The following is a 24,914-nucleotide window of genomic DNA, read 5'->3' as shown; positions in this document are numbered from 1 at the left end:
CCTCCTTCTTCTTCTTCTTCTTCTTCTTCTCCTCCTCTCTCTCTCTCTCTCTCTCTCTCTCTCTCTCTCTCTCTCTCTCTCTCTCTCTCTGTCTTTTTATTGGCTGAACTACTGGTCTTTCTAATCTTTCTAATCTCACTGTGAATATGGCTGAAAGCAGCCAGTAATTCCTTCACTTTGATGTCCTAACATCTCTGTGAGATATACGGCATGAACCTAGATTTGAGAATCTGTCAACCCTCATTAAATAAATGTCCTTTTGCCATAGACATCGATTAACATAGAAACCACAACTGGTCAAGATGCAGAGAATAAGAGACCGAGTAATGTTGAGTCCTAAATGAGATGTGTATTTCACATCTCCTCCTCCCCAGGCTCCAGGATCATTTCAGAAGAGGAGGTGGAAAGATCTCAAGGGCCAAAGGTGAGTATGAGAAAACAGTGCTTCTCGGGCACAGCATAGAGCTGCAATATGGATTCATGGCAGTAAGACTGCATGCACAAAGCCTACACATTCAAGCCAGACAGAATTCCAGTGTGGAGAGGAGAGGTGGGCATGAAATCCCTCTGCAGCTAAGGAGCTTGGAGCAGTTGATAGTTTCTGAGAGAGAGAGAGAGAGAGAGAGAGAGAGAGAGAGAGAGAGAGAGAGATCTTTAAAGGTGCAGACCCTGGTAGGTAGAACACCCTCACTACCTACACATCCAAGTGTATATGGGCAGCACAAACTGATTGATGGGTTTCAGGGGAGGTGCAGATGATTGAGTTGGGCAGGTTGGGAAGGGGAGACAGATATAGGAGGAGTCAGGCAGTGGTGAGTATGATCAAAATGTTGTACAAAATTATCAAAGAATTAATAAAAATGGAAAAAACAGATAAAAATATCAATGCCTGTCAGATAAACCGGTTTGTCAACTTTAAGCCTGGCCATTCATAAGTGCCACAGGGAGGACCAAGTCTTTGCCATGGTGCTGCTAAAAGAGCCTTTGCTCCAATTCCACAAACAATCCCTGTTTCCATCTGAAATGTTGCCCGTGTGACTTTCACTATCCATGTTACTATCAGCATTCTGCTCTTCAGTGTTGTCACCAAGACTGTCCCACGTGGATTCATTTTTTTATTAAATCTATTTGTTAAGATTTTTTTATTTTTAATCATGTGTACATGTGTGTATCTCTGTGTGCATGTTTGTATGCATATGTGTATGTATGTTTGCATATGTATATGCATATGTGTGTATGTCTCTGTGTGATTATGTGCAAGTGTGTGTGTCTGTGTATGTGTGTGTATAGGTATGTCTCTTTATGTGTATGTGTGTGGCTCTGTGTGTGTCTATCTGTGTGAGTGTATGTGTGTATAGGTGTGTGTCTGTTTATGTGTGTGTGTATGTGTGTCTCTGTGTGTGTGTCTCTGTGTGTGTATCTGTGTGAGTGTGTGTGTATAGGTGTGTGTCTGTTTATGTGTGTGTATGTGTCTGTGTATGTGTCTCTGTGTGTGTCTCTGTGTGTGTGCAGATGCATATGAGGTCAGTGGTCAACATCAGATGTCATCCTTCTATAATCACCCACCTTGTTTTGTGAGGCAGGGTCTCACTAAACTGAAGACTCTCTAAATAGGTGGAGGTGGCTAAACAGAAACCCCCAGTGAGCTTCCTTGTCTCCATTCTCCTGGGGATGGAATTACAATTGTGCCCCAGCCTGTTTAGCTTTTTATGTGGGTGTTGAGGATTGATCCTCCCTAAAAACGGCACCAGCCAGCTATCCTGGAGTTTGCCGGATTGAGGGAGCCAGAACCAGAGAAAGCCTGCCCTCAGAAGAAGGTGGAAGGTGAAAACTAACTCCTTAAAGTTGTCTTCTGGCCTCCATATGCACACACACTCACACACACATCATATACATATACATACCACATACACTATATGCGGGTGCACGCGCGCACACACACACACTTCACCCTTTACTCTTGTTTATTTTAAATTTCATATGGAAAGCTTTCTCTTTTCCTTTTACCAAGATGCTAGGTCAGAAGGTACACAGCCCGGTGGCTGCTGTTACAAGGGAAGTGTAGAACTTAGCTAGGCTGGGAAGTCGGTAGGTAAGAGTGTGCCTCTTCAAAACCGGAAGGCCAAGAGCCACCTAAAGGAAGCAGCCAGTGTGACTGTACCTAATTATTCGCACAAGGAAACTCAAGTCATATTTCCCAGTTGTTTATGGATAGTATACATTTTTTTAAATGTGAATCGCAGTCAACCAAAGGCAATTAATTACATTAGTCAGACTTTGAATCTTTGGGACACAATAGTTTACATAGGTAGCCCAGAGGGGATTTTTTTTTCTTTTTCTCTCTTTCTTTTTTTTTTTTTTTTTAACCTCTGCTCATTGTTTCAGAGGTGTTATCCCACCATGATGAAGATAGTGTGGTCAAGAAGCATAGAAAGAGATTCAGAAAGTCAAGGCAGGGCTTCCCTTACTAGTGACCTGTCTCTAACCAGTCCCTTCATTCCACTCTTTTACTATCTCCCAGTAGTCCTTAAGTTTTGAATCCATAAATGGATGATACTATTATTAAGTCAGATCCTTATGATTTGATAAAAATGCCCTCATAGCTACACTATGCAGTATGCTTTACTAATCTGTTAGGTGTTTAATTTTAAAAATTTTTGGTGTTGGGGGTAGTGGTGGCGTGTTTTGCCTATATATATTTCTGTGCACTGTGGGTGTGCCTGGTGCCTGCAGCAGCCAGAAAAGGGCAGCAGATCCCCTGGATCTGAAGTTACAGATGTTTGTGGGTTACCATGTGGATGCTGGGAAATCTACCCAGGTCCTCTGGAAGAGCAGTCAGTGTTCTTCACCACTGAGCCATCTCTCCGGCCCCGTCTTGTTTATTAATTCAATAGAATGGCAAGTGAGGTTAACCATCCCAGGAATATCAGAAGATGAAATGTCAGAAAATGATGAGATGTGCTCAGAAACGGAGTTGGCTTTCATCTGTATTCTAGTGTTGGACCATACTTTATTTTATAAACAGAGGGGAGGCTCCTGGCTGTCGAGGAATCAGAGTGGAGTCACCTGGTTGCTTCTCCTTTACATCTCCACTCCTAGTAATTGCCCAGATGGTGTCAATTTTGGGGATGGGAGAGGGGACCTTGGGAAGTACAACAGTGGAAGCCTCAGGGGAAAGCTGATGACCAGACCCACTAGAGCAGTGCAAAGCCTAGGCTCTCACTCCAAAGCTCACCTGTGGAACTCACACATACTCCTGTCTAGTTTTGAATGGGTTTGCTTTCTCTTAGTGTGGTGGCTGGTTTTCACCACAACGTGCCACAAATCAGCAATGACTGAACAGAGAGCCGCATGGTCCTCATCGTCTCTGTTGATATCAAAGAAGCTACCTTAAGCGCGTGCAGCATTTCTGCTAATAGGCCCGGGAGCAGAGCAGAGAGAGCATGATATCCCTTTGGCTTGCTTGGTCTTCCATCTTCCCCTGGCAGCTGAGCTTGCTTGCTGCTGCTGCTGTCTTTGGTGAAACCCAAACTATTATTTCCAAACTTCCATTGTTGGCTGAAGGCCAGGAGACTCTCCAGGTACACAGGAACTGCTGTGGCACTGAGCCTGGTAGACAGACGCTCCACCAGGCTGTTCATTTTTCCAATGTGAGACAGCCATTATAGGACTACTCTGGCTGGCAAGGTAACCAGCCTCGTGGATGGAACAGCTACTAGGGGTTTAGTTCTTCTGGGGTGAGACAACTGTTATTATTTTAATTTAAGCTGGTTTCATAAATTCTTTATGTATGTATTCATCTTCTCAGTTTTGTTCCCCCAGAGAACACTGGCAAACACACTTTGTTAAGTGAAATTTATAGAAAGTCATTTTGGACTAGGCTTTTGCCTCAGAGCTCTGGAAGATCAGACCCGGCCAGAACTGTCTCTCATGCTCAATATATCACTTAATCAAACTGGCTTTTGAAATGCCTGGCTCCTTCCAACCAAAACAACAAAACAAATCAATTGGTAGGACCCTGATACCAGAAACAGACGACAGGTCAATCCTCTCTGAAGTAACTATGAAGTACTCGTCCTTTGGCCTTTCTTCTTCTTAGGTTCTTTTCATTTTGGCCAATACTGCTGATCCCTACTGCTCACCTTAGGGAGCTCTTGTATTTTATAGAATGGGTTGCTGTCTTCATTCCCGAGTCATAATTAGCCAATTTGATCTTTAAATTCACAACCCCTCCCATCTTTGCCTATGTAAACCAGTCGGGCCAGATCATAATCTCTTTCTATTTTTATCGCTATTAATAATTGCTTTTTAAATTTACTCTGCTACACATAACTTTCGATTTACATATTTTAACGCTGCATAAGAGGGCTTGCAGGGAAGTGACAAATAACGGCGGATTGATGAACGTTTGAGTCACAAGAATGGGACAAAAGACTCCGCCATTAACATCAAAGGAAGCGTCATTAATCCCACTTCAGGCTGTCATTTTGCATTCATCCCGGGTCCTTTGCATGATTCTAGTCAACTTGCTGCTAAGGAAGAAAGTGGGAAGGAAAGCAAGCTTCGTCCGCCCCGCAGCAGCATCATGAAGCGCTGGATAGTCCCGGCAGAGCGCTGGACAGGGTTGGGGGGTGTGGGGGGTGTGGGGAGGCGTGGGGAGCGCGGGACGCCTACGCGGCGACCACGTGACCGCCGCGACCGCGCCGGTCCAGGTCGCGCGATCCGCCGTCACATCAGCTTATTGCGCCGGCCGCTGATTGGCGGGCTGCCTGCACATGGGCGGGGCTCTGCGGAGCGGGCGGTGTCTCGGGCGCTCTGGCTCGTACACTCCGCAGGCTGTAAAGCCGCCGCTGACGGAGCTGCTGGGCCTGGCAGGTAGGTTCAGTGCGCTGGCAGCTGGACAGCCGCGAGTGGGAGGACCCGCGGGCGATCGCGAGGGATCCCCGGGTGCCCGGCGCCGGTACGGCATCCTCCGCACCCGTGTGGCCGTCCCTGCCAAACCGCAGGTGGCATGGGGGTGGGGTGGGGTGGGGGTGGGGTGGGGGGCTGGCCTGGCGGACACCTTGGTCCCCGGGGCCTGCGATGGGGATAAGGTTATATGGGAGCGGGGAAGGACCCTGGCCCGGTAAAGCTGGGTCCCTGCCAGTGCTAGAGGTTGCCTGCCTACTGTGGACCCCACATCCAGGGTGAGGTGGGAAAAGCTGGTGATTTGCTTTGCCACCGGCACTTCCTGGAGAAAGTACCAGGTTGCCAACCAGCGTCCGATTGTGGCCTAGGGAGGGTGGTGGGCGGTCACTCCCTCCCTTTCTGTAGACCATAAGCGGCAGCATGCACACTTTAAGCATCATTAAGAAGTCACTCATACTGGCATCCCTTCTTATTGCCAAGAAAATTAGGAGGTGGTACAAGTGGAAACAAGGTCTCGGCGGCGGCGAAGTTACTTGAGTATTTTGTGTTAGTTGAGTTTGTATTTTCATCAGTTGTTGTGTTAAAGTGCTTACCTTCTGACCCTTGCTCTCTTGCGAACTTTTGCATTCATCGTGTAATATAATGAATGTGGAGAACTCAGAATTCCCCATCTGTATGTGTGACTCTAGGGCGGTAATGCTGTGTAGAACAGGCACTGGGATCGACTGCTCCTTACAGAACAAAGTTGTTTAAGGCATTGCGCCTTCACTGTCCTGTATATTTAGATTATACACGGACACACTTTATAGACTTGCGAGAATTAGATGAGAGAATCTGTCCATCACTCCTCCAGATGTGTAAAGGCTGGATAAGAGGTACTGCAGAGCATCCAAGAGCTTTGGAGACTGAAGCAGGAAAATGCAAGTTCCAGGCCACATAGCCAAAGTGGGGAGGGGTGGAGTGCTTAAAATAATATGCAGTATTTTTTAAATATATAAATGGCTAGTTATTGTTCCTATACTTTTTTCAGTTGAGAAAAATATAAGTTTTAAGTCATTTAAGTATAATAGTGTATTTATATATATTTACTTATTTATCTGATGCTGGGGTAGGAACCAAGGCTTTGGACATACTACGTCAAAGGAATATCACTGAATTACACCCCAGGCCCATTTAATTGATAACCATGTTTTAAAGACAAAAATTGTGGGTTTTTTTTCTACCAATGTAAGCTTACATTTCAAGCAATAATGCCTAATTATCTTAGAGTCCATAGGCTCTCTTTGACTTTAAGGGGTTGAACCTTTAAAATTTACATACAATATTGTATGGCCATGTGGGTGTTTCTCACTGTCTAGCACTTGATACCAGTTAAATTGTTTTTTGAATTATGACTGGCATATATGATGGGGAAGTGAGCACCTGACATTTAATGTAATTTAAGTTTTTCAGGATGAGAGAAAACATGTGTGGCTCATTCCATAAGCAACGGGCTAAGTTCCTTAGCAAACACCTCCCAGCTGGGGCTGATCCTGCAAACCTCTGGTTTCGGCTGTTTGGGAAGCTGAAGAGGGAGTGTGGCCTGAGTAATGAGCTTCAGGGAGAAGGGCAGGGGTAGGAAAGGTTTTTAATGAAGAAACTGAAAAATCCCAGAGGAAAGTGACCAAAGGATGGAGACGCAGAGCCTTCACGGGAAAAGTGTCATGAGGTACAAATATATGAAGCTGTGCTCAGTAGCACTCGAGCTGAATGTGGAGCCGTATGCACCAAGATAACCTTTTCTTCCCTGTTGAGTTGAAGGTACTCCAGGGGTTGTGGAGAGATTGACTCTGTCTTCCATTGTTTGAGGATGCATGAAGCAGTTCGGTACCTGTGGGGGCAGTTGAACAACCTGCACCAGGTTACCACGGCGTGCCTGTAAAAGTTTACTTAGTACAGAAGCAGTCGTTGTGTCAACACCTGGAAGCCCTGAGATCCAAACAGTTTTTTCTTTCCTCATAGGTTCAGTCCTCGCCCTTATCTGATGGTAGATCCTGCCTCCAAGTGACAGACGCAACCATTGTTTATTGGGTCACATACCAGGTATTCCTGCCTGTGCCTTCTGGATATGTTTTCTTGTTTGTTTGTTCTTTTGTTTTGTTAACTTTTGATTTACTTCCAAGTGAAAGGGCCAGAAGTGTCTGAAGGCAGCCTGTGGGTGGCAGTGAGGATGTAGCTGCTGTCACTACTGCACAGGACAGTATTGAGGGGGGGAATGTGGGCGTATGCTCTGAGGCATCCTACTGAGAGCCTGGGATCTAACACCATACGTGACTTACGGATGGGCAAGACAAATGGTTGCCGTTTAACTGGAAGTGCCTACCAAAATATGGCCTAGGAGAGGAAAATGAAATGCTAGCCATGTTTGATCAAGTAGGCTTGACGATAAAAAAGCCAACAGGTATCACTGGAGGCTGCGTTGTTCCTGAAACCAGATGGTGTAAATGCAGAATTGTGAAAGTGTGAATAGACCAGTGTGTACTCGTAGCAGCATCAAGAAGGGAGGGGTTAGAATGAAAGGAAGTGGCACAGACAATATCTAAAAGTCTAGTGAAAGGTCCTCGGGAACTTTCCTTATGCCCAGACAAATCCTCTGTACATTCTTCTCCTTAACTTCATGCTAAAAAGAATGTTTATAGGGCTAGAGAGATGGCTCAGTGGTTAAGAGCACCGACTGCTCTTCCAGAGGTCCTGAGTTCAAATCCCAGCAACCACATGGTGGCTCACAACCATCTGTAATGGGATCTGATGCCTTCTTCTGGTATGTGTGGAGAGAGCAACATATGTACTCATATACATAAAATAAATAAATCTTTTAAAAAAGGATGTTTATGGCATTTTCTTTTCCTCCACTGTAACTACGAGACAACCTTTCTTACCAAGCAGTGTTGTGCTTAGAAAAGCAGGTATTTATAAACTGCTTACATAGTTAACATAGGCCAGGCAATCATAATTTCCTAGAATAATTCGTCCGGAAAGACCTAGTCTCAAAATCACTTCCTGCACAAAGCAATGTTGGCAGATGAGCATACGTAAACATTCAGGAGGGCCAGCGAGACCCCTGTGCAGTTGAAACCCTTGCAGAGGACCCAAGTCTGGCTCCTGGTGTTCACATCAGACATCGTACAACCACCAGCTCCAGGGGAGTCAACATATTCTCCTCTCCTCACAGCCACCTGCTCTCATTGCGATCAGTAGTCAGGCAAACATATTCACATAAAAGAAAAATACATCTTAAAAAATGTTTATCATGTGAGCAGGCAGGGATAAGCAAACCAATAGATGGAAGATTTTTACGTGTGTGTGTGTACATGTGCATGTCTGCTTGTGCACACATAAGAAGGTCAAAGGTCCCTGAGTGCCTTTTGTCTTTTATGTGAGATAGTGTCTTTCATTGGCCTAAAGCTCTCCTAGGTGGGCTGAGCTAGCTGACCAGGAAGTTCCAGGCCCTCCTGTCTCTCCTTCCGATCTTGCCATTGGTGGGATTATTTAGACACAAGCCACCATGCCCTGCTCTTCACTGCATTCTGGGGATCCAAACTCAAGGTCCTCGGATTTGCAAGGCAAGCACTTGGTTGACTGAGCCATCTCCCCAGCCCAACTGAAGGATTTTCTAACACTAAAAAGACATTGATACTTAACCCCATCAGGCCCCGAATAATAACTCAGGGAGGCTACTCTTGAAGAAATGCTAAACATTGATCATGTTGCTTCTAGTGGCGTGCTTGAGAACCTGCCGGAAAGTTACTAAGCCTGTGTGGGGGAGGATAGTATGATAGAATGGGTAGCTGTGTTGTGAGCCCTCATGGGAAAATCACTAAAAGCATCGGGTTATAACTAGTGCTTAAGCTAAAACTTAGGATGATAAATCAATGGAGAAGAAATCCATTTGAAGGGATCTTGCACTATGCCGAGCCATCATTTGGGAATCCTGACCCTGCCGTATGATCAATGTCTAATTGCAACCATGTTTAAAATAGGAAGAGGTCAGATTAGGGATGGTACATTGATACTGGCTGTGCTACCAAAGATTACACCCGGGGAGGCTGGTGGCCACATCTATACTACATAAGGTTGCTCTTAGGCTGGAAACTGTGTAGACTGCTTTGCAGAAACGTAGAGAGGCGAGGAGTGAAATGTCACCCCTTTGTCTTGCAGGGGCAGCGATGGACCTGGTTCTCAGTGCTGCCGATTACTACTTCTTCACTCCGTATGTGTATCCAGCCACGTGGCCCGAGGACAACATCATCCGGCAAACTATTAGCCTCCTGATTGTCACAAACCTGGGTGCTTACATTCTCTACTTCCTCTGTGCAACCCTCAGCTATTATTTTGTCTATGATCATTCCTTAATGAAACACCCACAGTTTTTAAAGGTAAGAGATTTTTTTCCAGCTTCTGTTACCATAAAAATAATGTTGTATTTGTGAATCTTTGAGTAATATGTAATTTAACTTCTGAAATCAAGCCCCTGAGGGGGTTGGATGTTTTTATAAGGGTTAATCACCTCTTTCCTTCTTGTATTCTAACTAAGATGGGGATCTTGTTGTTTTCCATTAGCCTGGGATCTTACTTCACCTGGTACATAGACGAGAACCATTTTGCCGATCCTACCCTTGATGAGTGGATATAGGCTTGTGATTATTGTGGTTATGTGAATATTTTACTCTCTAGCTTTTGCATGCTGACAGGTGTTTTTATCATGTGTGTTTTTCTCTGGCTGAGCCGGGGATCCAAGTTCAGCGCTTGAGACTTGTTCCTAATTAGCTTGGAACAGTTCTCTAGGATTGCCCCTGGTATTTGTCAGATAGTCCCTGTGCTGCAAGGAGCTGGGGACACAGCTCATTTAAAGATTATTCCGTAAGCAGAAACTCGGCGTACAGATTTGGTGAGGAAGAGAAAAGACTACAGAAGGGAAGCTACTTGCTGCTTTTGGTTGGTGTCAGGGAGTGCTTTCCTTCCACTTTCCCACGCACTGGAATCTTCACGGGAGACGTTTTAGAAGTAAGCCTTTTAGTGTAAAAGAGAACTTAGTGGACCTGAAAAGTGAGCTTAACAGCTAAGAGTGTATTTTGCTTCTGCAGAGGACCCGGGTTTGGTCTATAGCAGCCATGTTAACAGCTCACAGCTGCCTGAAATGCCACACACACACACACACACACACACACACACACACTTAAAAATAAAATCTGAGGGAAAGAGAGAAAGAATTGAGGGGTAAGAACGTAGTTCAGTGGTAGAGTTCTTGCCTGATATGAGTTTGATTCCAAGAACAGACAGAACATTTTAAAAAATCCACCCCCAGTCAACTTTATGACAGTTTTGTTGAACAGATTTTTGTTTTCTTTCGTCTTCAGAACCAAGTCTCTCGTGAGATCGTGTTCACTGTCAAGTCTTTGCCTTGGATCAGCATCCCCACGGTCTCACTGTTCCTGCTGGAGCTGAGGGGTTACAGCAAACTCTACGATGACATCGGAGACTTTCCAAATGGTGAGCAGATACCAGGAGACCCTACGTGAAAGTTAGTGGGGCCTCTCTCTCCCACTTTGTCCCCCTTTCAATTGTTTGTTTTGTGTGTGTGTGTGTGTGTGTGTGTGTATGTGTACAATACACACATGTGAGTGTTCATATGCACAAAAGGCCAAGGGCCACCTCAAATGTCATCTTCAGGATTACTCTTTACCTTCTGTCTGTCTGTTTGTTTGTTTGCCTTGATATGTGGCCCTGGGCCTGGAACTCACTTAAGGAGAAGCAGGCTGGCCCCAAACACACAGAGATCCATCCACGTGTGCCTCCCCAAGTACTGGGGTTTAGGGCAGTACCACCTGGCCAAGTCTAGACGGAGTCTCTAATTGGCTTAGAATTACCAATATGTGCACTCCCTCACCAGTGCTGAGACTCCAGTCTATTTTACCACACCTCGCTTTTCGTTGTCGTGCTTGTCTCTAAGGATCGGCCTGCCTACTTTCCTCCCTTCTCCTCCCCTTTCCTTTCTTCCCCTCCTTTCTCCCTTCCTTCCCCACCCTCCCCTTCTTTTCCTTTGTCTTCCTTCTTTCTCGCCAGGGTCTTGCCAGGCTTCAATGTGTAGAGTATGCCTCCATACAGTTACTTTCTTTAAAGTGCCAAACCTGCCTTTTTCTCTTCTCTTTCCAACTGTCCGGTTGTTTTGACTACCTGCTGTCTTCCCTTCACGTCTCACCACACACGTGCACTTCCTTAACTTTACTGTCATTTCTAAAGTCAGTTCTGGACGCCGTTGTCTGCCTAAGGGGGTACTCATCAGGGATGGGCCCCCGAGTTTATTCCCTGCGATTGTTCAACGTGCTGGGAAAGGAATCCCGGTAGGATGTGAGCATTACTGGAAATCACCTGTCCATGTGTTCTTCTCCCTGGCTGCCATGACCTCCCTTCCATCTGTGTCCCCCCAGCTCCTTGATTAACATTGCAGAAATGCAATACTGTGCATGCGCTTTGCATTCTGATGGCTTTAATAAATGTGATCATTATATCCTCTCTGTAAGTACTGTCATAGAGTACATTAGACTCTGTCCAGAATTTAGAAATTGACCCTTCACATGTAGAGCTCTAACAAGGAATCTGGCAGTGACTTCTGTACCATTCTGAAGTTGTACCTCAAACCACGTTTCTGACACCCAGAGCACAGGCAGGAAGAAAGGCATTCGCTGAGGCTGGCAGCCCAGCAGCAGTCCTCAGCTCTGCCCTGTGCCAGCATACTGCTTTTCCTCAGCAGCTCTGCAGAGCTGGGCTTGCTGCTAGGCTGCTTTTACAAAGGGGCACAGCACAGTAGGGAACAGAAAGTCAAGAACCTGCCTGTAAGCCCAGCAAACAGATGGTGGGTCAGAGGCTTGAGCCCAGGTATGCTGATGCCAGAGTATGCTCTCAAAGTAGGAGGTAGCTACTTAGAAGAGGCTCTGACAGTGCGTGAGAGAATGAGCAAAATCAAGGAGAGGGAATTCTAGACACTGAGGACAGCATGGGCCAGAGTCAGGGGTAAGATGCCACAGAGCCTAGAGGGAGGTTGAATGCATTGGCTTGGTGGACAAAGTCCCAGGAGGTTAAGGCTGGAAATCCCAGAAAGTGGCTCATTATGGAGTGAGTTTCTGGAGCTAAGGTGTTTAGTGGGACTTAAGCTCCAGGCAAGGAGGTAGTGCACTTTCCTAAGGTAGAACTTAGGAAAGCTGATCCGAAGGAAAACAGTGGGGCTGTCCTGTCCCATGGGCATCTTTGTAGTTTAGTTAAGAAATACTTGTGCCAGAAAGATGGCTTAGCAGTTAAAAGGACCCAAGTTCAGATCCCAGCACCCACATTGGTGGATCACAACAGCCACAGGGAACCAGAGTCTCTGGCATTCACATGCAAACACATACACATAATTGAAAATAATAAAGTTGATACCAGGGTTTGGTGGCCCTTCACCCCTTTAATTGGGAGGCAGAGACAGGTGGGTCTCTGAGTTTGAGTCTACCCTGGTCTATAGAGTGAGATTTAGGACAGCCAGGGCTACACAGAGAAATCTTGTCTCAGAAAACAACAAAACAAAACAACAACAACAGCAATAATAATAAAGTTAAATCATAAAATGAAAAAATACTGTATGGGCAATTTGTATGGTTTTACATAGCAGGTAAGAATTTAAATTAAATATTACACAATGAATGAAAGGTAGAACATTTCAAATTGTTTGACGAGGAAGAGGAGGAGGGAGAAGGAGAAGAGAAATGGGAAGAGGCGACAAAACGAGAGGAGGAAAGTAAGCAGTTGTAGGTAGCAAAGGGAGCTGAACCTGTAAGGTGTTCATGTTTGAGTTTAGGATCCCCTTGTGCAGTTTGTGGACCTGTGGAAAGGGAACAGCAACCCTGGAGGCCAGCTCTGACTCTTGTTCTGCGTGCTCTCTTTTAGGCTGGATTCATCTCATGGTTAGCGTGGTATCCTTCCTCTTTTTCACGGACATGTTGATCTACTGGATTCATAGGGGCCTGCACCACAGACTGGTCTACAAGGTAGAGAGTCATTCAGAGGGGAGAAGAGGGGGTGATGTCCCACATTTCAGTATTATCCCGTTGTACTCTGGATTCTAGGGGCTCCCCTTGCCTGTATAAATGCCCAGGCTCCTCTAGTCGCCAGCCATTACAGGTCCCACGCACATTTTATTTATATTTTTCTTTGTGGGTCTGGACTGTCTTACAGTTTCAATCTTTCGGGTAAAGGAGTGGCTTTGCCAATTCCTGTGTGTACCAGGAGTGGAAGCTAAGTTTGCCCTTGCCTCAGGCGGAGCAGATGGGTCTAACCGTATCCCTTTCTCCCTCAGCGCATACATAAACCACATCATATTTGGAAGATCCCCACGCCGTTTGCAAGTCATGCTTTTCACCCTGTGGACGGCTTCCTTCAGAGTCTGCCTTACCATATATACCCCTTTGTCTTTCCACTGCACAAGGTGGTCTACTTAGGTTTATATGTCTTGGTTAATGTCTGGACAATTTCTATTCATGATGGTGATTTTCGGGTTCCCCAGATCTTAAGGCCATTTATTAACGGGTCAGCTCATCACACAGACCACCACATGTTCTTTGACTATAACTACGGACAGTATTTCACATTGTGGGATAGAATTGGAGGCTCTTTTAAACATCCTTCCTCTTTTGAAGGGAAAGGACCGCATAGTTACGTGAAGAACATGACAAAAAAAGAATCTAACAGCTTTGCAGAAAATGGCTGTAAAGGCAAAAAAGTATGCAATGGAGAGTTTACAAAGAATAAGTAGATTATTGCCCAATTATTAACTATTTTAAATAAGAAAATAATCTACACAGTCAAGATACGTAGCAAATAAGTGGTGCCATTTGAATGTCAGCATTGCTTGAGTGTCATGCTGAGGGATGGTCCTGACAGTAAACAGCGGGAAGGCACCGGGAGCATTGTAATCTCTTGGTTAATTGTCCGACATTGGTCCAGGAACAATTTGTCTTTTCAGCCGGCTGACCTGCAGCCTGTACAGCTCCGAAGCATCTTTAAATACGATAGAAAATAAGCTACTCAAGAAACTGGTCTGCGTCCTTTTGCCTTAATCCATGCATACTCATTAAGGAAAAAAAGTACCATTGTGCTTAGCGCTACTGAGACTAACCAGGAAACCCTAAAGATGAAGATGCTCCCGTTCCCGGAGTGGCCGGCTGCACAGCAGTGCTGGGGAGCTGCAGGACTTCATTCAGATAGGAGTATCAGTCCAAGCAGGCTGATACGTGAGTGGCAGCGGGTAGGATTTGCTTAATGGCTGATGTAATAAGATTGGACTTCCTGTACGTAGGCACCTTACTCTCTGGGGCATTATCAGATTTTAATAAATGAATAAATAAATGGTATTTTTTTTAAATGTCAGCTCTTCCATAATTCAGTCTAGATAGGAGACTATTTAACTGAAGATCTTGGTGAGTGTCATTTATTTTTTCTTTTTCTTTTTTTTTTTGGTTTTTCAAGACAGGGTTTCTCTGTGTAGCCCTGGCTGTCCTAGAACTCTGTAGACTGGGCTGGTCTCGAACTCAGAGATCTGCCTGCCCTTGCTGGGATCAGAGGTGTTCACCACCTCCCAGCTTGATGTGTGTCATTTAAAACCACTGTTTAATAATCCTACAGACATGAATCTGGATAATGCTAGGTATAAACTTGTGGCACCCAGTGACATCTTTTTTTTAATCAAGTGGACACACTTTTGATGTATTTCTCAGTTACAAAGCTGACTTTTTTTCATGAAGGGAATAATGGCCAAGTACTCAAATCTACCTGAGGTACACTTTTACACCTCATCTTCTATTTCTTCCCTCTCTTCTGCAAATAAAACAAAACAAAACATAAAGAAAGGTGGTTGTTGTAAGCTAAGTATATTTGTGGGGGAAGAAGATATGTTTTTATAAAGTTATTCTAATGGCTATTTGTGCAAAAAATAAAAAACAATAAAAGTTGATCGTGACTGCTGTTATCCACTTAAATGTTATAGCACAGAGCATCCTTTGTGCATTGGGGTCACTTTGAAGGCATAGAGGTGATGTGGGTTATAAAACCTGAGAGCATCCCAGATGCTCAGAGTCACACTGCACTGTGTGCACACATCAGTCATTGCAACCGTCTCTCTCTCATTTGTTAGTTGACTTTACCAAGTGCTCTAAGGAAGTGGAAACAAGAAGGAAAGAAGCTCCGTGTTAGGATCTAGACTTCCCATTTCTTGGGTACAGCCGACTGGAACCCTGGGGTTTGAATACATCAGCATCACTAAGACATGGACTGATTAGGATGTTGGATGAATCTGTCACCTAGCTCTTAGCAGAGTGCTGTGCATACAAAAGGATCCTTAAGATACACTGTTTGGTACTACATCAAGGAACGGTAAACCCCGTCCCACCACCACCACCAAACGGGGCATCTCCGTCATCCCTAACCCCCAAAGGAAGAGGAGGCCGAGAGATTGAGAGCAGAGACCAGGGAAGATGCTGCAAGTCTCTAGACATGAGGGGGCCTTTGTGCTCATAAGCTCACTGTAGCTGTGGCTGCCAGTACATGATCCAGCCAGTCAGCATTCCAGAGTGGATGGGGTGATGGATGGGGTGTGGGGACTGAGAGGGTCCCACCTCCAGCTGGGAGCTTTTGACAGTTGATGGTTGCTAGAGAAGGGAGAGTCCGTTCGCAGTGGTGCAATCTCTAAGCTGCTTTTGCACCACTGGGTTACCTCCCAGGCCAAGGCCTGGACTGTTCTGATTGGACTCTGGCTTATAAAGTAAAAGAAGATAGGAAAATTGGAGAGGGATGAGGAGGGGGTCTGGGGAAAGTTGGGTATGAGAAAGGTGGAGTGGATATGATCGAAATGTGAGGGGTGTGTGTGTGTGTGTATAATAAAGAATAGCTAAATAACATCTCAGAGGCACCTGAGCGGTTAGCGGTTAGCCTTGAGTCTCACCTCAGGAGTCCCCAGGAGTTGGGACATGTGAATCAGAGCAGTTGTCCTTTGCAGCCTTGCTCTCTCCCACCCATGAGGGCTGAGTCACTGCCCCCAGTAGGAGCAAGCACAGAGATGGTGGCTCCCATTTTCTGGGTTCTGTGATGGTTGAGGTCGGTCTTCTGCTAGGCCCTCAGTAGGAGTTCGGTGGAGGAGCCTGCTCTCCCTTCATGCTGGAGGGTGAAAGACATGAAAATGAGTTACAGAAATATGTAAGTAAAATCGAAAACAAGACACTGATCACTGTGAGTTATCTTGAATGAGATAAAATTGCTAGTATTTTTGTTGCTGTAGCATTCTTTTTAAAAGTGTGCCATAAACAGTCTATAGTAAAATTGAGAGACAAAATAGAAGCCTGTCTTTACCCTAAAATAGAATAAACTTCTTAAGAAGGACAGGAAGGCTTTACCAGGGTTTGGTAGAGGAAGAGAAACTCATTTTCGTAAATATTTGCTTTGTGAAGACACGGTGAAGATCATTGTTCAGGGCCAGGATGTAGCCTAATAGAGAGTGCGTGCATGGCATATTTAAGGCCCTCAGTCATCCCTAGCCTGACAAAAAGGTTTTCTTCCTAATCTCTAAAGTCAAGTTGAAAGCTTTTATTAATTCTACATGTAATAGAGTTTAAAAATAAGTTATATTCCAGTTTTTTCAACAGTGAACTCCTAAGTCAAACCTATCAAATTCTTGTAATGAACCTGTAACCATTTGTCTTTTTATAACGAGATTTTCTTAAATTTGGTAAGAGATTTAGCATTTGATTCAGCTCCCTGGTCAGACTTGGTTTTGAGGACCTGGACAGCGTTCTATCCCTGGGAGTTAATACCTGACATAGGATGATGCTATCAGAAATGAGTCATTTGGCTTGAAGCGGTGTGTCCCCTCTCATGAAGCCAGCTTATCTCAGAGCATTTGTTAATCTCCAGCGTTTATGGCTGACTCTTTGAATATTATAATTTTACTCAGCCATTCATTGGATGAAAATTTGACCCTTAACATGCTGCTAAAGATAGAAACTTAGTGCACGTCCATCTAGTAAGCCAGGCAGAGTCTGTGGCTCTCGTCTTCTGACCCCGCAGTACAATTCTGTCTTGACATTTCTATACCAGTGCCAATACTACTCCTGGTCAAAACAGACAGATCCTTAACCGGCGCTTAGCGCATGCACTGGCTCCCTCTGCAGTCAGTGGGTCACCCCCTCACCCCCCTGTGCAACCCAGGTAGTCACTCCTCTACTCTGTCCCTGGGAATTAATCTTGTCTGTTCTATTATTTCATTTAAGTTGAATCAGATGAGTTATACTTTTGTGTTGAAGTTTTATTTTTAGCTTAACATGTTTTGACATGTGTGCTGTTGTATTTATCAATAGATTGTTTCTTTTTATTGGTGAATAGTATTCCTATTATAATATATTCCTATTATAATATACTTCTTATACTAAGTAATATACTACTATTGGCCAATCTGTGTATCTGTTGGTAGATATTCGGGCTATTTCCAGCGTGGGAATATTTTGAATAAAGCTATTACAGATATTTATGAGCAAATTATTGTGTGGACCTGTGTTTTCATTTGATTTGTTGTTGTTGGTTTGGTTTAGTGTTTGGGTTTTTCAAGACAGTGTTTTTAGGAGTAGCTCTGGCCATCCTGGAACTTGCTCTATAGGCCAGGCTGGCCTTGAACTCACAAAGACCTGCCCCCTGGGTGCTAGAACTAAAGGTATGTGCCGCTGCCACCCAGCATGTTTTCATTTCTTACTGATGAATATCTATTGGAATCATGGCATCGTGATGTTCTTGGTGTCTCTCGGTTATTATCGCCTTGAAGAATTCAATTGAACGATAGGGGCAGTTAGCGCAGAAGTTTGCTTAGCTAAAGCTAAGAAAAGACTGGAGAGACCTTCCCCATGGCCAGGAACGGTCCAGTCAGTTCTGTGTTGTGGATTTTAGGAAGTTTTAAAATTTGTTTTTGTTTTGTTTTTTCGAGACAGGGTTTCTCAGTGTGGCCTGGCTTTTCTGGAACTCTCTCTATAGACCAGGCTGACCTCCTCAGAGATCCACCAGCCTCTGCCTCCCAAATGCAGGGATTAGACGCATGCTCCACCACTGCCTGGTGATTTTAGGAAATGTTTAATGACTATTCATGAAGGGGATAGCATATTCATGGGGCGAGGTAACCCTTTTTCTCCCTTTTAGTTTTTATTTATTTGTTATATATTTTATATATAAATAGATATTCTACATATTCCACTGATACTCACAAGAAGGGGACGATGTTAAAAGCACAGTACAGTGACATAATGTCAGCTCTTTTGAGAATTCAGACCCTTCACAAGTGTAGACATTGGGTTCGGAGCAGGGTATATCCTGGTGTCTTACACCTGATAGACCCAGCACAGCCTCACACTTCCAAGATGGGTAACTATGCAGAGACAGAGTCTGCCTCTCAGGAGACAGCTGTAGTCCAGGGTTGGGCTTCAATCCTTCCTTACCTCAGTGCTGGTAGGGAAGATACCTGTCTACAACTTTTTAATTGTTTTTTTATGTGCACAGGTGTCTTGCCTGTGTGTCTGTCTGCACACCATGCACATGCAGTGCTCAAGGATGCCAAACGGGCATCATGACCCCTCCCCCACCCCCCGCATCTGTAGTTACAGGCAGTTGTGAGCCTCTATGAGTGCTGGGAATTAACTGTGTCCACTGCAAGGACAACCAGTGTTCTTAAATGCTGAGTTCTCTCCAGCCCCTATGTCGAATTTTTATAAGAAATTGTCAACTGGATTCCTGAGCAGTTGTATCATCCTAGAGTCCCACTACCAATGTGAGAATTCTGCTTTCCCCACAGTCTTACTAACAATATTGCCAATCTTTATTCTCAAGGCATTAGTGTGGGTCAATATACATTTTCCAACGACTAATACAGGTAAACACCTTTAAAAAAAAACAGATTACTACATCTTTTCCTATATGTTCAAGTCTTTTGGCCTTTTAAAAACCAAATTGTTAGTGGTGGTGGTGGTGGTGGTAGTTGTTGCTAGAGTCTTATCTAAATCTGGATTCTCAGTGTAGAACAGGCTGACCTTGAACTAGTGTCAGTGTTGCCTCCTGAGTGCTGGAATTACATATGTGTTCTAGCCAGGCCTTCTGTTGCCGTGAATAAAGACCCAAACAACTTTTCATCTACAGTGTCATCACCGAGGGAGGTCAGGGCTGGAACCTGGAGACAGGAACTGCTGCAGAGGCGGTGGAGGACCACTGCTTGCTGGCTTGCTCCTCCCAGCTTATTCAAAAAGTGCCTTCTAGAAGCCAGGACCACCAGCCCAGGGGCAGCACCCCACACAGTGAGCTGGCCCCCTCTCCCATCAGTCATCAAGAAAATGCACCACAGACCAGTCTAATGGGGGCATTTCCTCAACTGGAGCCCCGCCTCCCAAAAGTATCCTAGCTTGGGTCAAATTGACAGAAATCTAGCCAACCCACCACCCACACCCGGTTTTGCTTCCTTGATTTACAGAGTTCTGTATGTAGTGACACAAACGTTTCTATGTACTTGTTAGAAAGATCTACTCCAAGGTTGCTTGTCTTTTCATTGCCTTGATAATGTGTCATAAGGAAAAATCTTGAATTGAGGTTAATAGCAACAGAACACTTCTGTCTCTTGGGACTGCATTTCCTGTCTTTTTAAGGCATCTTCACCATCCCCAGCCTGCGAGCTGTGGTTTTGTTGTTGTTCTGGGGGTGTGGGGGGGCGGGGTGTTCATTTTTTGGACAGGATCTCACTGTGTAGCTCCCCCTTCTCTTTCTTTCCTTTCCTATGTGGTTCAAAGTTCACCAGGTTTCACAGCTATGACTAAGGCGACGTGTGTTCTCTGTGTTTGGGTGTGACTGACTTGTAATGGTTCGGTCCCAGACCTTTCAGTCCATGATCACAAGGCTCTTTCTGGGTGTGGTCAGGGAAAAGATCAGCCAGGAGCCTCTGTGGGGCAAAACCACTCCCCTCACACTGGCCTAAAAGCATAGAGCCAAGTTAGTCTTTTAAGAGAGGAAATTTTTTTTTTTTTTTTTTTTTTTTTTTTTTTTTTGGTTGGTTGGTTTTCCAAGACAGGGTTTCTCTGTATAGTCCTGGCTGTCCTGGAACTCACTTTGTAGACCAGGCTGGCCTCTAACCCAGAAATCCGTCCGCCTCTGCCTCCCAAGTGCTGGGATTAAAGGCGTGTGCCACCACTACCCGGCTAAGAGGAAACTTTTTAAGTTGTTGATTGTTTTCTTCAGATTCAATGCATTATTTTTCAAAGATTTTGTTCCTTTTGCGTTTTTTTTTTTTGTTTTCTTTTCTTTTTGTTTAATGTATAGACTTTTTTTGCCATGAATTTGTTTAAACAGTCCCCTCGTCACACATCAGCACCTATAAGATGTGCAGTTGTAGTTTCTTAGCGTAGTATAGTACTAAATTGTATCTTCCACTTTTCTTGCACAGTCTGAGTCGGGTGTTTCTGGCATTGCTTAACCCATGTTACATTGTGCTATTTGACTGCAGCCTTGGGTCTGGGTGCTCCAAACGGGCACTTTGCACAGTGCATGTCCATGCTGCGAACACCTGCAAACACACCTGAACACCTCAGTTCAGCTTCTAGCCCACTGTGTCTTAGAACCACAGTGTTTACAGTGCATGCAAAGTCTTCTCTACGTATGATGGTCTATGGATAGTGAGAACTTCGGGTGTTTTGCTGCTGTCACTACTCAGCATGTGAATATCAAACTAGTACATCTTCCAGTTGGAGTGTGCCAAAATGCTTGATTTCAAAACTTGCTGTTTAGTATGCTGACCTCAGTGTCATAAAAATTGTGAAAAAAAAATTGGTCTTGGGATTAGAACAAAATTGCTAACAATTTCTGAAATAGTCCTATATATATTCTTGTACCATGTACTTATGCAAAGTAGCGCTCTCAGAGTTGATGAGTATAACATCAAACTCAGGGCTGGAGAGAAGGCTCAATGGTGGCGTGCTTACTGCTCTTCCAGAGAACACAGGTTTGTCTCGCAGCATCCAGGCTGGATGGCTCACACCTACCTGTAACACCAGCTTCAGGGACTCTGACACTGTCTTCAGACCTCCATAAGCACCTGCACATAGGTAGCAGACACTCCCACAGACACACACTATTGCACATAAATAAACCCTGTAAATAAAAGCAAAGTATCAGTCAGCTTGGGAAAGCAAAAAGATGCTCCCAGGATCAAATTTTTAGCCTGGATTTAATTATTCATGGGCAAATAGATAAGTGCATTCATGTCATTAGTATAAACACTTGATTTCTTCTTCAATAAATAATAAAATTTTATCTAAGCCAATTGTTCTAAACCAACTATTGTTTTAAGTGAATTTCTGTATCATTTATTGTCATTCGATACTTGGTTTTCCTGACTGGTTTTTATACCTGTACACTCGGCCACATAAGAATTTCTGTGGTGGAAAGAGGCTACAAGGTGAGAAGCTTAAGAGGTCCTGACTTAGTTCCCATCCTAAAGTGAAGTCAATGCTATAAACACTATCAAAAATTTTCCAGAGATCTGCAATGCCCCTCACCTCCTCCAGCCCCCCCCCCCACCACCACCACCACCACAATTCCCAATCCTTCTGAGAACCCGCACTCATCTCTGGAGTAAAACATTCAAGATCCCATTCAGGAGGCAAGACCAGGCTCTCTGCTGCCACACTGAGAAAGAAAACTCCCATTATCAGACTTTTAACAAGTGCCCAGGATCCTGGAACTTGGGCAGTAGAGGCAGGAAAATCAGAAGTCTAAGTCATCCTTGGTTACATAAGGAGTTTAGGGTTTCCCTGATAGATGTGAGATCCTGTCTCAAATTAAGACACCCAAACCAGCCAACATTCCATATACAGTATGGCAGGGACACAATGGACTGTGGTCCCAACTTCAGGACTCACTGACTTTTCTTAGTGGCTTGCCATTGGCCTCATCAATGTTCCCCACCCCCCACCCCCAACCCCGATTATTTTACCCTTCAGTTGCTCCTTTCCCTCATTGCTGCTTAAAATGGAGGCTCGGATCCTGGATTTTAATCTTTTGCCTTCATAAATATAGCCATCTGATGCAATGAAGTTCCCTCCCGGGACTGCTGTGGCTGTAGCTCCTGACTTGTTACTGAAGTGAGAACTTCCCATCTCAGTGGGGTTTCTGAGCCACAGTTATGGCTCCCACAACAGCTTTCCTGGTTAGTTTCAGGCTTGGTGGTGTCCTGTGAGGCTTAGAAGGAAGTGTGACAGTGGCCTTCTTTAGACCTTGGGAAGAGGAAACTGTTCAGCTGTTGCCTCATAACGTGACTGGCCCAAGGCAGCCAGCCGCTGGCTCACAGCACCTGCATTTCCTGTCTGATCCTCTTCAGCTTCTACAAATTCTAGGCCTGCTCCATGGGTGATCCGTAATGAGTGGCACACATATATATGTATACATGCACACACATACATACATACATACATATACATACATACATACATACATACACACAGAGATATATACACACACGCACACAGTTTTAAGATCACCTATAGATGACTTTAAAGTACCTTTAGAGGAACAAACACATATTGTATATTACAGTTTAATGGAAACAAAGAGACAGACGTAGTTGATTGCCCCTTCTGGAGCTGTAAGCCTCAAATAAACCTGCTTACAAGTTGCCTTGGTCACAGTGTTTTATTATAGCAATAGAAACCCTGACTAAAGTGGTTAGGAAGGGTAAAAATGTTTTGTATACAAAACTGGGGATGTTGCTCACTCCTTTCCAGCACAGAGAAGGTTCCACTAAAGGAACAGTGTTTGGAGATAACACTGTTTAGCCATAGGAGACATAGCATAAAGTTGACATGATATTGGTTCTGCTCATGGTTAGGGACTGAGCATCTTCAACACTGCTTATAACTCCCCTATCAAATGCCCTTTTGGTGTGATGGTATATCGGGACACATGGACTTAATGAAAAGAGGAAGCACCCAGGTCGTCTGATGTCAGCCCCAGTAAGCAGCTGCCCTTGTGTTCCATATTGAATCTGCTAACCAAGATATTCGTGCCTTTTAAAAGTTAAGTTAAACTCGTCTTAGGGAATGATGGTCTTCAAACTCTGTTCAACTCCAAGCCTCGCTTCTTACTGTGAAAATCCCTGTGACTCAGTTATGGGGGTGAATTACTAGCATCTCCATCCCTCTTTAAAGATCTTTTATGGAGCCCCATCACGGGAAATCCATGTGGGACACTGGTGTTGCAAGGCTGATCTTCTGTTGGCAGAGGCATGAATAATGTGAAGAGAGCAAGTCTGTTTCTCGATATGACCTGCTGAGTTCAGAAGTCAGAATGGGAGATGCTGGGAGGCTCAGTTCCTGATAGAGAAACTACGGTGGTCCATAGCCATCATCAACCCTATGGGCTCTAAAACCACCTAGGGCGCAAGCTGCTGAGCATGCCTGTGAGGGAGTGTCTAGATTACGTTGGCTGAGGTAGAAAGACTCACCTAAGTTGGCTGTACCATTCCATAGCCTGGGGTCTGGGGTAAATAGGCAGAAAATGATCCAAGCATAGCATTCATGGCTCTCTGCTTCCTGACTGTGGATATCATGTGACCAGCCAGCATCCCGTGCATGCATCCATATCTGACTACTACCAAGTCTCCCCAGCCATGATGGAATGAGCTCCTTGAACTGAAGGCAGAATGAAATATTCTTCTCTTCAGTTGCTACTTGGTTACAGCAATGGTACAAGTCACTAAAGACAATGACTGTGCCAGTGAAATGACTGTGACTAATGGCTGTGCTCCTGTTGTGAGCTTGGCCTGCAGTGCTGTGGCTGTGGGCAAAGCAATCCCTACTGAGTAAGCTCACTGAGTGGCTATGACAATCCTTTGATGATTCTATTCCAAGTTCTTTGCTATAGGAAGCTAAGGAGTTTCCCAGGCTCCTGGGTTAGTATCTATCTGGTTGAGACGTTCCCACTACTTTTAGAAAGTCTAGCATTCACATACCTGAATAGTATGGTGGTTTGTATATGCTTGGCTAGAGAGTGGCACTATTAGGAGGTGTGGTCTTATTAGAGTAGATGTGGTCTTACTGGAGAAAGTGTGTCACTCTGGAGATGGGCTCTGAGACCCTCCTCCTAGCCACGAGGGGGCCAGTCTTCTCCTGTCTGCCTCTGGATCAAGATGTAGAACTTTTGACTCCTCTAACCCCACATCTGCCTGGATGCTGCCATGGACTGAACCTCGGAACCTGTAAGCCAGCCCCAATTAAATGTTGTCCTTTATAAGAGTTACCTTGGTCATGATGTCTTTCACAGCAATGGAAAACCTAAGACAGAAGTTGGTACCAGGAGTAGAGTATTGCTGTGATGGGCCTAACCATGCTTTTGTTTGGAAGATTGTGGATTTGGGGACTTTGGAAAGCAATGGAATGCTTCACATGGGACTTTATGGGCCATGCTAGTAGGAATATGGAAGACATTGGTGCTGAGGGTGATTTGAACTGTGCAGACCTGGCCCAAGTGGAGAAGGATTGCAGTATATGGCCTAGAAACTCTCAGAGTATTTTGGTGAAGAACGTGACTGCTTGTCTGAAGTGTCTACCTGAAGTTAAGGTAAAGAGGTTTCAATGAATTGCATTGACAAAAGAAGCCAGAAAAGCCCAACATAGACTTTGTCCTCTGGGTTTACTCTCATAAAGAGCTTTCTGAGGAAGCATAACCAGCATAGAAAAGAAAAACAGGAAGTGTACGGTTCAGAGAATGAAGAGGCACCGGGAAATGGAATGAAGCCGAGTCCTATGTTCAAGGAGATAAACAGATTAAGAGAGTGGTGACCTCAGGGCAAGATCACACCCTGCTAAGCTTATTGTTTATGCTTTTGCAGTTGAACAAGGAACTTGGTTATTGTTTTCATTTGGATTTTTTTT

The 24,914-nt window shown here is 44.7% G+C and overlaps 1 protein-coding gene across 3 annotated transcripts; it reads left to right on the top strand.

Annotated features, from left to right (window-relative positions):
• Positions 1-4,780: 4,780 nt before the first annotated feature.
• Positions 4,781-14,954, top strand: Sc5d (sterol-C5-desaturase). Of its 3 annotated transcripts, none has more exons than XM_021172471.1 (6): positions 4,781-4,875; positions 6,910-6,990; positions 9,106-9,323; positions 10,305-10,437; positions 12,868-12,968; positions 13,277-14,954. In XM_021172471.1, exons 3-6 carry the CDS (start codon positions 9,114-9,116, stop codon positions 13,730-13,732), a joined length of 900 nt encoding a protein of 299 aa, XP_021028130.1. In that variant the 5' UTR covers positions 4,781-4,875; positions 6,910-6,990; positions 9,106-9,113; the 3' UTR covers positions 13,733-14,954. The 3 variants fall into 3 exon arrangements, with proteins under 3 accessions (XP_021028130.1, XP_021028131.1, XP_029337631.1); XM_021172472.2 differs by having other exon boundaries at positions 4,875-4,960; XM_029481771.1 differs by lacking the exon at positions 4,781-4,875 and adding an exon at positions 4,882-5,006.
• Positions 14,955-24,914: the final 9,960 nt, after the last annotated feature.

Source organism: Mus caroli, chromosome 9, assembly GCF_900094665.2.
Source record: "Mus caroli chromosome 9, CAROLI_EIJ_v1.1, whole genome shotgun sequence".
Taxonomy (NCBI): Eukaryota; Metazoa; Chordata; class Mammalia; order Rodentia; family Muridae; genus Mus; species Mus caroli.
This window is presented reverse-complemented; position numbering and strand designations above follow the sequence as displayed.

Coding starts and splice junctions, on each gene's coding strand:
- Sc5d (XM_021172471.1), top strand. CDS start 9,114: ATGGACCTGGTTCTCAGTGCTGCCGATTACTACTTCTTCACTCCGTAT. Junction 10,438..12,867: donor CATCGGAGACTTTCCAAATG/GTGAGCAGATAC, acceptor GCTCTCTTTTAG/GCTGGATTCATCTCATGGTT. Junction 12,969..13,276: donor ACCACAGACTGGTCTACAAG/GTAGAGAGTCAT, acceptor TTTCTCCCTCAG/CGCATACATAAACCACATCA.